The sequence below is a fragment of the Lineus longissimus genome, chromosome 16 (assembly GCF_910592395.1).
Source record: "Lineus longissimus chromosome 16, tnLinLong1.2, whole genome shotgun sequence".
Taxonomy (NCBI): Eukaryota; Metazoa; Nemertea; class Pilidiophora; order Heteronemertea; family Lineidae; genus Lineus; species Lineus longissimus.
Window position 1 is genome coordinate 4,730,032 of NC_088323.1, and position 12,707 is coordinate 4,742,738.

The 12,707-nt window shown below is 42.1% G+C and overlaps 2 protein-coding genes across 2 annotated transcripts; both read right to left on the reverse strand.

Annotated features, from left to right (window-relative positions):
* Window positions 1-3,278: 3,278 nt before the first annotated feature.
* LOC135500583 (transcriptional regulatory protein AlgP-like) lies at window positions 3,279-5,802 on the reverse strand. The gene is made up of 2 exons (XM_064792126.1): window positions 5,724-5,802; window positions 3,279-5,212 (listed from the first exon to the last, which is right to left on the reverse strand). Exons 1-2 carry the CDS (start codon window positions 5,781-5,783, stop codon window positions 4,046-4,048), a joined length of 1,227 nt encoding a protein of 408 aa, XP_064648196.1. The 5' UTR covers window positions 5,784-5,802; the 3' UTR covers window positions 3,279-4,045.
* Window positions 5,803-8,119: 2,317 nt separating this feature from the next.
* Window positions 8,120-11,196, reverse strand: LOC135500066 (nuclease EXOG, mitochondrial-like). Its single transcript, XM_064791210.1, has 5 exons — window positions 10,878-11,196; window positions 10,253-10,414; window positions 9,818-9,957; window positions 9,311-9,499; window positions 8,120-9,156 (listed from the first exon to the last, which is right to left on the reverse strand). The coding sequence occupies exons 1-5, from the start codon at window positions 11,107-11,109 to the stop codon at window positions 8,743-8,745; spliced, it is 1,137 nt and encodes a 378-aa protein (XP_064647280.1). The 5' UTR covers window positions 11,110-11,196; the 3' UTR covers window positions 8,120-8,742.
* Window positions 11,197-12,707: the final 1,511 nt, after the last annotated feature.

A 12,707-nucleotide genomic window follows, 5' to 3' on the forward strand; every position in this document is an offset into this window, starting at 1 on the left:
TTGAAAATTTCTGATCTCAATAGGCTCTCTGTGTTCTGCATATAAAGCTTTCCCTAGTTTTTAAATGTAATAGTTAACCCGCATATCGAACCATTTAGAACTGTCAATTATTGTGGTTGTTACTTGTCCTTCTCAAACGGACATATGTATCTAAGGTTGTGACTTGTCCGTTTCTGACTAAGATACATGTAATTGTATCTCGGGTTGTATCTCGAGATGTGTATCTCAGGATGCGACCTCTCGCTCTCAAACTGAGATACATGTATATTTCATTCACAAACAATGTACCGAGATGTCTTTACATCAAGCTGAGATACATACCCAGATTCGAGAGACTACCCAAGATGGACACTGACTTTTCGATCCCCCAAAAAGCAATTCGCGCGCGTCAATGTGGGATTCTGAGGTTAGATCAACTCATCCTTTTGTCTTTGATGATTTTTATTGATGGAGTTTTCGCTCCCATACGCATGCTTATAACACGTTGCTACGTATACCGGTATTCATGATAATTAATGATGAATATATCCATATAATGCCATCTGATATATGAATACATCAACATGCACCTGTTGTTGAGCGTTTAGAATGTCGATTTAAACCAAATGTTCATGTTTGCATCACAGTTGAACATGGAAAACGTGTGTTGGGAACATTTAACGCCAAGAAAGTATCTCTTCGACAAAAACTCCCTTTTACAAATTTCAAGCAGCAAATATTGCCCGTTAGTTGAATAAATTTTCAATTAAAATGAGAAACCTTGCATGGGAAAAAAATTAATTTTGCCAGGTTTATCATACATTGCCCTCTCGATCCATCTCACCATGGCATAACAATAGAGAGGTGAAGATTTTGATCCGAGAATGAGAACGAGGTGATCATTTTCTCTCGTTGACGTCATCAAGTCAAGTGGATTGTTTTGTGTTTTTGTTTCTAGGCACACCAGACAGACACACTGTTTCATTTCACTGATCTCGGACAACAGACAACGCGTTATCCCGTCGTCCAATTGCCACATCATTGTTCTCGTTCTCAGGTCAAACTCTGAACCTCTCTAATAATCGCATATCACGTACTCCAACACTTGTCAAACAAAAATTTCAATCATGATTTTTCAGAGTCAGACGTTGATATAATAGTATAGGCTTACAATGAAAAACACGCGGCTTCTGTGGTTGCCATGACAACGTCCACTTCTCCGGCCAGCTCTATTTATTGCTTGAGCTAGATCAATAAAAAAGGATGGATTGCTTGGAGTTGTAATGTAATGCTCCAACTAGGCCTGCAGCAGGTTTTTTAAAGATGCCGAATAAAGTCATATACCATGTAATTGTGATATGCATTTCATCATTGTATAAGGTGTCCATTTGAATAAAATTCTTTTCATTTTAGTGAGAGCGACACCAAGTCATCTACAGTTATAAGGCCCATGGTTAGCCAAAAAGATATAAGAGTGATTTCGTCTCACCCCCGACTTATAATAAGTATGTTTTCTCACTTTGCCGAAAACGTATTATAGACGTATAAGCTGTGTACGCTGAACGTCTCTAATGCACAGCTGTTCCATCGTATTATGGTGTTTCAGGACAAGTAACGTGGATGTGTATACAAGTAAGCTGGGGTGACAAGTCCACGCGGCGCCTGAACATACTCTTCATCCCCTTCTCTTTATTTTATGCAGCAAGAACAAACAGAAATTTGCATTATAATAGAATATTTGATAAATACGGACACCTGTTAAATTATTGTTTGTATATTCATAATGAAGTAGAAAAAAAACATATTTAAGGCAAATTTATGATGGTACGACGTACAATCTCGCCTCTGTTGTTGGTCACACAGCTGTAGACTAGACTGAAGATATCCCGCCTTTGATAGTCCACCGAGTAAATGTTCAGGATGTGATAATGATAGGCCTGTAGTTGAGGCCTGCAACATTCAAACAATAGTTGATGCTACAGTATTGTACTAGATAGGCCTATATTTCATTACATGACACTTAATTTAGCAAGTGATAATTATAGTACGTTTCATTAACTCTTGATTTTAAGGCGTATGATATATTCCGCGTTGGTGCAAAACCATCTTCGCATTGGACCAGCGATTCAACCCCGACTCAAACAGCATGGCCTCCTATGCCTCTGGATTCTGGCCTCTGTGACCAAGAGCGTCAGCACATGTTATACCAAAGTGTATAGGCCTAATATCAATGATCTATTACTGTATCAATCACCCTGATCTAGCCTGCTCCAGATGGTTTTTCACAATCGAGAATGCAACCGCGCAAATGGAGATGAGCGAGATACGTGGTTTATGGGATGAATGAGTGATGAGATAAAGCTAGTAGGCCTGGAGTAGCTTCCTTCACACACAATAGGCCTATTCCGGGGCCTATTCCCTCCCACGTCAGACGGTTGGCGGTAAATGTGTCGTCTAGGAATAGGATATACATGTAGGTCGTTTTAATGTAGGCTTAGGTGGCATTCGCGTGGGGAGGTGGAAGAACAATTCTCCCAGAGCAGGCCTTCTTAATGAAAATTAATTAAATCGAGTGTTTTTTTATCATCGATACTGTCTGCTGTGGGGGGATGGGTATAATGGATCGGCAGGGAAGCATATCTCGGAAAAAATGGATGGACAGATAGACGACTGCACATCGAAGGTCACACTTCAACATACTCCGTTCACTATAGCAAGGGCCATGAAGAACGGACGGACACGAGGACACGATGGTAATACCGTGTCGGGCCAACACTTTCTTGATGATAACTGACGGACACTCTCATAATGTCACATCATAATGGGACAGACACGCGGACACCCATGATACCAATATCGGATGGACACGCTGATTGATACCGCTAGCCGGCGGAGCAATGCTTCCAACAACGCTTTGTTCGTTCGGCTCGCGTTACTCATCGGTGAAATTCAACATTAAAAATCGTAGAAAAAAAGCTCTTTTCGTGGACGAACTGAAAATACAATCCACACTCAGCATCACGATTATGTATCAACACCGATGATAGGACGAAGACAAATGAGGTAATATGTCTTGCTTTCTCTTTCACGGTAGCCCCTTTAGCTTGAGTGATGCTGAAATGTTGCCTAACCTCTCGATACAAATTTTGTCGCAATAGAGAGGTTTAGCAACGTCACTAGTTACGACTCGCAATTTAAAAGACGTTGAAACGCATGAAAATAAAAGACAATCAAATCGTAATTAAAACAATTTAAAAAGTTTATCATAAACGATATTTTGATGTTGTGACAAATAGATTTAACCCCGACTATTAAAGACAGACTATAGGCAGCAGCCAGATCCTCCTGGGAAATCAGGGGTTAATGTTTCTCAGGATGCAGCCAGATAGGTGAGATCATGGACGGAATATTGAGAACTAATTACTCCAAGGTCAGATTAAGTTACACGTTAATTAGCTTGAAGTAATTAGCGTTCAATATTACGTCCCTGATAACAGTCTCTGTTGCCTCAGAATATGAGTACATCAAAACCATTCACCACTTGAAGTCACTTAATTGTAATTGTCACTGAATCACTGAATTACTCCCCCCCCCCCCCCCCCCCCACCTCCACCTATTGTCCTGGATACCTTGGTAATGCACGAAGCGGGGCGGAGGTGATGCGTCCAGTGACGACTACTTATCGTCACAATCATACCCCAATACACATATCATGCCAAAATCAGACACAAGTTACGCCCGGCAATCATAACTCCGTCACTATTAAACCGCTCAGGGGGCGTCGAAATCACCTCAGTAGTGGTGTCAGAAGAACAACGTCAGAAGTGGCGGTCGCAACACGGACTTGGTAGAGCCGGCTATAGGATAGCTCAGTCAGCTGTTCCATTAGATGCTGTTTTGACAAGAACGACGCTGTTGTTGTCCTGACATTCGAATCACTAGTGAGGTTTAGAAACACACATCGGCACGTTTCCAACCTTGACCAAACACAGGGACAAAGCTATTCATTGGTTGAAGAACTCAGAGACTGACCAGAATGAAAGATGTTAATTGAGCAATATCTCTTTTACAACTCTCCACTTTTCGTCCTCCCGCCTTTACCCAGTCCAAGGACTTTTACAATCCAAGCTTTCACTCTTTTGAAAAAGGAAAGAGGCGAACTGTCCGTTTTCTCCTCTGTAGGTTTAGCTGGCTTTTTCTTTCCGTCTGTGGTTTTCTGTTCCTTGGGTTCTGCTGCCTTCTTTTCTGGGGCTGCAGCTGGCTTTGCTGCGACTGGCACTTCTTTCACTGGTTCTGCTGCTTTCTTTTCGACTGCAGGCTTTTCTGCAACCGGCTCTGGCTTTTTTACTTCCTCTTTTACTGCTGGTTTGGTTGCTGCGGCCGGCTTTTTCTCAGGGGTGGCCGCTTGTGTTGGTAGTTCAGCAGCAGCCGGCGCCGGTTTCTTTTGTTCGGCTTGAGCAGCTTCTTTCGGAGGCTGCTCTGGTGCTGCTGGTTTTTGTTGCTGAACAGGCACTGCTGCTGGTTTCGGTGGCTCTGCTGGTGCTGCTGGTTTCGGAGCTGGAGCAGGGGCCGCTGCTGCCTGTTTCTGAACAGGAGGAGTCAGCGCTTGTGCTGGTGCCGCTGGTTTTACTTGTTGAACGGGTACTGCTGCTGGTTTCTGTTGCTGCACGGGTACTGCTGCTGGTTTCTGTTGCTGCGCGGGCACTGCTGCTGGTTTCTGTTGCTGCACGGGTACTGCTGCTGGTTTCTGTTGCTGCACGGGCACTGCTGCTGGTTTCTGTTGCTGCACGGGTACTGCTGCTGGTTTCTGTTGCTGCACGGGTACTGCTGCTGGTTTCTGTTGCTGCACGGGTACTGCTGCTGGTTTCTGTTTCTGCACAGGTACTGCTGCTGGTTTCTGCTGTTGAGCTGGCACTGCTGTTGGTTTCGGTGGCTGTGCTGGCGCTGGTTTCTGCTGTTGAGCTGGCACTGCTGCTGGTTTTGGTGGCTGTTCTGCCGCTGGTTTCTGTTGTTGAGCTGGCACTGCTGCTGGTTTCGGTGGTTGTGTTGCGGCTGGTTTCTGCTGTTGAGCTGGCACTGGTTGTGTTGCCGCTGGTTTCTGCTGCTGAACGGGCACTGGTGCTGGTTTCGGTGGCTGTGCTGCTGCAGGTTTCTGTTCCCCAGCGGGTGGCACGGGTGCAGCAGGATTGGGAGGCACCGATTCGGCAGCGGCAGCTTGTGGCAACTGGTCGCTCTGAAGTGAAGAAACGACGATTTAGAATAAAGGTGACTTGATTTAAAGAAGAATTTCGGTGTAAAATGTTGCTATGGTTCACGGAGTCACACCAACTACAACATCAGGAGGCTGCCAACGAAAACGCCGTCAGGACACCAGCCGAGAAGACTCGTATACGCTCTAAGAAATAAAGGTCTTTGAACCTTTGCCGACACAAATATGCACCCTGGTTTTCAGCGAAATGGAAATCCAGGTTTTTGCCGAAAAACATTTAGGAGCGCATATTATTTGTGTTAGGCGAAATTCTACCTTTACCATTTTTTTAGGCGCTAAAAGTCTTTATTTCTATAAATGAGTGTGGTGTTGAGAACATAAACTCATTTCGCGCTTATCTCCCGTCTCAAAAGAATTAACTAGTGGATCGGCAACGTTCAATGGCTTACAAAACGTCTTTTGCCGGTTGTGTGCCACGTGGGAGACCTACATCAATATCAAGGATTTAGCCATAAGGAAAGAAAAATAAACTCACCGGTTTTACATTAAGTGTAAAAAGGCAAATAAATACGAAAAATGCCACGTCCGTCTTCATGATGTTTTGTGTGTGAATGTCCCAGCTGTAGTGAGCGAAATGATGGCTATCTTAATTCTCCCGTCCGCAAGTAATTATATATATGACCAATACCCTTATGTGACAGCAAGGGGAATACAATGCCATATACTTGTATTTACTGTACGTATATACTTGGGCGTTTATATTTATTATGTAGGCCTCTGCAATCTGTCTAGAGTAAGGGCCTTGATTGTACCCGGCCATGCGGGAGATCGGTAGGGATTCCTTATGGTTCCATTCCACGTGCCCATGCGGGTCGAGAACCGTCTTTCAGGGTCAACGCCGGACACGTCATTGGGACAATCGGGGGTGGTGTCCCTGTGGACCTGATAATCGCGGGTATTGTCCATAAGCAAGGGCTCAGTGGTCAGACGGCTTTGGGGCCCCTGATTTTCTTACCTGAAAAAGGCTTCACGGCCTGTCTTCGCCACAGGTGGTCAATCGGTCCCCTCGTTCCCTTGGTGCTGGTGTAGCAGTTGAAAATGTTCCCCAGTAAAAGTGTCCGGCCCTTCTGCATTCTGTCGGTAGGGCTGATGGTTTTGTCAAGACCATGGCCCAAAAGCGCCTAATAGGATCCTTCCCAAACATTCTATCCTTGAATATCACATATATTTACACCCCGATTTCAATGACGAATATTTAGAAAAAATCGGGACAAAGGATCAGATAGAATTATAATGTTGGTGTTGCATAAACATGGCCCCTTGGAAAAAAGTCCTTGATCAAATTTCATAACCATCACTATGAGCTTGGTCATCTCAAAGAAAGGGCCATGCCAATGGAACCTGGTGTAATGGTTTTTAATGTCACCCTTAGGACGAATGTCCTGCCCTATTGTATGGTGACAGATAAAGGTACATGGTTCTATAGAAATGACCGTAAATACCTCGAGAGCAACAGCGCATAGTAGAATATGTCATCAGATTCTCCTCCCACACCAGTGTATCAGTTTTAAATGTCCTGGGAACCAATAATGATAGCCAGGACTAATAGTCAATAAATCGTAATCTGAGGACTGCTTTGGAGATTATGTATGAGGACAGCTCTGAAGACAGTGGCTGCATGAGGATTGCTCTGAAGAGTGTCCAACTTCTCTTTGAAGACAGTGTCAGACGACTGCTCTGAAGACAGTGACTTTGGACCCCTCTGAAGACAGTGTCTCAGGCTTGCACCGAGGACAGTGTCTGTGGACTGCTCTGAAGACAGCATCTTAGGATTGCTCCGAGGACAGTGTCTGTGGACTGCTCCGTAGACAGTGCCCGGAGACTGCTGGTAGTCACCCCAAAGGAACTCCAGGGCCATTGTCTTATCTGAACATGTCTCAGACCTGACTACCCTGAAGATGGTGTACAACTTCGAAAATTCGAAATTCTACAGAGAGCTGGGGCATATATCTTTCCATTTCTGCTGTAGTACTAAGCCCTTTATCACAGCGAAAAAAACGGAAATCGTCCAAACATGTAAGTCTCATCCCTGGTCTTTTATAGCTGACCCACATAGGAACTTCAGGACCAGGCTTCAGCATTAGTCCATATCTATAGGAAGATCAACTGTGCACATGCTGTCTTCCAACATTCTAACCATACAAATACTCCAGGTGTCAGATGTGATGATATTTCAGCACAAATTGAAAACTATTGATAACTTCCATTCAAGGGTTTAAAGGTATAGTGCAATCTTTTTTTTAAAGTGCCAAAGTCACTAACCCATTGCACTATATTGCATGGCAAAGTATGAAGATTTTGCCAGATCTGTCACAATCCTTTACTTGGAAACGACTGTGGGCAGGATTTATCCGTTTGGTTACCACGAGGAAAAAACCACAATTTGCACATAAGACAAGGGCGCTTTACCTTTAAGTGACAGTGAATAATTTCACTACATTAATGGTATTCATTAACAGCTGTGAAGGAGCAGTCTGGTGATGGTGTGATGAGCACTCTGATCATATCACATGAAGCATTAGGACCAGATGTTTATTCATCATGTTCGTGTTAACCCCCCCCCCCCCCCCCCCCCCGAGGACTGGGACCATTTTTTGGAGAATATCAAATTCCCTTAAAACACATACATCTGTTAACTGTTCTGGTCTGTGTTTCGCACAGGTTGCGAGTTTCTGGTCTAATTCTTCTCTGTATGGGACTCACAGGTGTGATTTGCTCTGGTTATGAGAGCATTTAGTTCCTGCAAACTATCATGGCTGGTCTCAGCACTTTGGATTATTTGAGGTTGGCCGGCGTATAAGCGAGATGAAAACTGGAAAGAAGAGACTCCACATTTGACAAATAATGAACACAATTTAGCAGTGACCTCATTTAATTGCATAACATACACATATGGCACAATAGTAACACCCACATAATCTGTTCAATTCTTGAAGGTCAATCAGATCTGTGCCCATATTGTGGCTTACATTCAAAGGCACTAACAAAGTAATGAGGAACTTGATTACCGGTAGGCGGCAGCTGTTAGCGGTCAAGTACACAATAGAATGTCCAGCTCATATTGATTTCATCCACAGTATTGGACCGCTTACTATTCTGCCACCTTTTGGCAATAGTCCTTCATTAGAAGTGTAAAACCCTTGAGGGTATTAACATCTGGTATAAACAACAGCACGCTACACTGAACATACTGGTATTTGTTACAGAAACCACAAGAAAAAGTGTCAATGATTTATGCATAAAGTGATCACATGATGAAATAATATTGCCCATTATAACACAGTAATTTATGCTACAGATAAAACAAAGTACCCACATGATTATTTTTGTCTACAAAAATGAAAACAGCATGAACACACTGGTACAAAATTTACTCATTTTCTAGCTAACTGGAATGTCTTAAACATGACTTTTGTTGAGATTCTAATAAATTTACTTTAAAATCATCACTAAATTTATCATTTGCCAAATAAACATAATCAAGATAATGTTCCTCATAACTCCCTGAAAGACCTCAGTTTCTCATTATAAGCATCCTGCAACTTCTTTGTTGGTTTATAGTTTTTCTTAGCCAATTCTGACCAAGCTTTGTCCAATGCTATCTGATCTTTCGCTCCTGCCATACGCTTATGAATATGAAACAAATCTAATTCCTCCTTATTGGATAATTTACAACCTTCGACCTCGCATAAATTACGAGCAGACGATCGATCAAATTTTTCCAGGAAGTGCAGTCCGGTGGAAGACTCTAACTGTTCGAGAGGCACTTCGTAATTCTTCAAACTCTGCTTCACTTTGATTGGCTCATTTGGAACGATGAAAGCGCCGAGAGTCTGGAGGTTTGAATTTTCAGCAACGATTACTTTGTAGAGGTGGGTTGGAACGGCAACGTCATCTTCATCAGTCAGCTGCAAAGTAATGAAAAAAAATATCTGCAATTTTGAAGTTTGCCCCCAACAGTACTCTCAAAATGAACTCTGCACAAATATACAAAAAATGCAGCCATCATGGTTGGGACATCGCTGAGATACTAAAGTGTCCAGAGAAACAACGACAGCATACCTCATATTTCATATATCTCTTTCCATTTTCTTCAGATGGCAAGAAGACCGGACCGCTTATCACAAAAACATCGGAAAACTTCTTGGTCAAGTCCCGACAATACATCTCAAATAGATTCCAGAACCCAGCATTGTTGTCTAGGTTCTGGGGCACGATGTTGGACAGGTAGAATGTGTCATCCATGGCCTCCTGAAAAAGGACAAGAAATCTGCAAATGTGATGTAAAATCAAGCACAAATAGAAGTATAATTATACGGTAGACTGGCAGACTTTTGAATTCTATCTTTGTGGTAGCACTTGTATGTACAGAGCAAGATGCTGTTGATATTAGCCTCAAATACTTTCAGTCTGCGGGAACAAGAACAGGAGACGTAAGTGTTGGTCTAATTTCATTGTGCCTCGTGTTTCTTTATCCACTGTGTTTTAGGGTGGAAAAAACTTATGCAGGGTACATAGATGTTAATATGCACCGCATCCAAAAACGAACACATGTCTTTTGCTAAGTACCTGATCTCTCTTATTATCACCAGCTGGGGACATGTGACCTCTGGACCAACCACTCCCAAGATAGTCAGCATTTCTGGCAGAAAACATCCTTGGTATATCAGGGTCACACTTGAACTTGGACTTCCTCCGACTGGCTTGACCTAAGCAAAAGCAATAAAATTACAAAAATTAGTCACCGGTCACAACAGCGCTTTGAGCAAGACAACCTGTAAAGGTACTTAATACTTTCTTACTATACATACTTGATTTTGTGTTGTTACCAACGCATAGAGAACATTGAACAGCTTACAGAACATTGCAATGACGGGTGAAATATTTTTCAGCCAACACATTCCTGACAAACTTTAGGTTTGGAAGTGGACAATTCATGACAAGGAAAACCAGGAAAACAATGGATCTTCAAACTCAAGTCATTTACAAAGCATCCATATTTACCTTTTAAATTATCCTTCGTCAGGTGTTCTGCCACCCATAAAGGTATCTTTTTGCTTTGGTCGTAAGAAAGGACATGATTGTTGTACAATCTGATGTTTGGTCCTCGGTCCGGAGCTCCATATTTTAAGATGGTTGAGGCGTGTGCAGTCAAATGTGACTTCCCTGCAAATGGTCAAAGAGGAACAATCAAGACATTACATGGAACGAGTTTACAATCCCCGATCTCACCCCAAAAAAAGGTCATCGGTTGACTAACGAGCACCACTGTTCAATGGATTTATAGTTGAATGCGATCAAACTACGTCATTTCCGATCAGGGATTGTAAATTTTAACCCATTACATCATTACTGGCATTATAGTGATTAGTGTTTGATTGCAATCATCATTTCTAATTTTTGGGCTTGCCCCTAGCTCTTTGGATGAATCCTTCATTTGGCAGTTAGGCATTTTTCAGTCTTCATCCAGTCCTTGACTTTCGCATGACTGATGACAGAGAGCAGCTAGGAGTACAAATGCAATGAATGAACAGCAAAATGAAACTAGTTGCCATCAGCGCCACCTAGCGGAATGGGTAATTTTTTCTCAGTTCCGGGACGCTTTTTGTCAAAACAACGCAATACCTACCACTGAAAAGATCCTCTTTGTATTCAACATGTATGTCTGTTTTGTACGCATACGTATATAATGATGCCAAAGTTGCTGTTGAGATGGTACCAGCCAAAAAGCCACGAGCTAAAATAGAAAATCCGCTCAGACCAGCCATCACGTTGTGGTCGTCGTTTCTTTCATTCCACTTCTGCCGTGGCTCACCGAAGACAGATGGTCTTCTAAACTGGGAACTTCCACTTTCCAGCATCAGCAGGCACTTGTGAGGACTAAAACTGGGAACAGCTGTTGGCTACTTTCCAACTTTATGAATTAACAGAAATAAACACAAAAAGTTTTGAAAAAAGTTTTATAAATTACAATAGACAAGTTAGTAGAAACAGGTAGAGTAGCATCAATGGAACCTGACAATAATCACACCAGGGGATAACAAGGTAAATCAAACATACAGGCAGATATTTCATGATATCCCTTTTTCAGGTAGAGTTTTAAGTGTCTTGCTTAAGGATACAAAGAAAAAACAGTCGGAAAAGAGCCAACAACCTCCTGAATATGAGCCCCGGGCTCAACAACTACGCCACTTACTATATACGCAACAAAAATGTCACCAGATTCTTACATCCTTGAGTCCCATCAGCATATCTAGAAGACCAACAATATTGTTCGACAATGTCAATAATTGCTTTTCAAGTGCTTTCTATCCAACATGGTTTCCACTCAAAATTACCAAATCTTTAAAAAAAAGAAATGTCCTTGGGAGATTGTGCTCACCTGGGAATCATTTAGTTGCAGATGAAATGACATATGGTGGTAAATTGACTTTTAGATATGACAAAATGTGGCCCTGTCAATGACACTTATAGAGTTTGACCTCTGTAACTTGAACTAGGTCGCAATTGACCTAAATTGGGTGAACTTGTACAGATGCCCAACAGGTGTCTCCATATAAAATTTGAAGAATCTCGGACAAATAGTAGAGAAACGTATTAACTTCAGTGGAATTTTAGAGTTTGACCTTTCTGACCTTGGAAACTAGGTCAAGGTAAAAATGTTTTAAGTTCTATGTCAATCTTGACATCGATCAATGATGCACCTTTGAGGATTTCACAGTGAAGGTTTCTTGATGTAACTGACGGACAGACGACGGACAAGACGTGACGACAAAAGCTCACCCATGTGAGCTAACAAGAAATTGTTTATACTTTGATTCCTTTATTCCATACTGGTATATGATAACAACATCCTGGTGTATATATTGACATAATGACATATGACTCTGTCACAATCTCACAAAATGACACTGAAATATTTTGACACTAGATGAAGCATATAAGAGGGGGGAAATGGCGGAGCCCTCCCATCGTGTCCCTTGGTCCAATGGTGATTGAGTGACCACGAAATGTAGGTCTCAATTGTGTTTTTTTTACATAAAGCAGAACCCCTAAGGTTGAGATTAGTCTGCAAAGAGATAACAATGTCACTTTTCACAAAGAAGTCATTCCCAAAAAACAGGCTACATGTATATTGTGTTCCTGAATGTGACCATATTCACGTTTAATTTTCCTCTAGCTATAGCCCACAGCAAATGGGAAAAACGACCAGGGTTTTGTTGTTCAAAAGAAGGTTTGTCGTCTATGTTGGTCATAACTTGACGTTATCTCTGTCAAGTAAATCCATTACACTTCACGCCAAGTTACACCAGCATTAGTTACAAAACTTGTTTTAAACAACAGGGCACAGTAATACAAACAAAATATAAATGATCAATGATATCTTACACACAAAAAGCACTTTGTTCAAGCATCCATGCTCCGAAGCAAAAGCTATGATCATGAGAATAATGCAAAG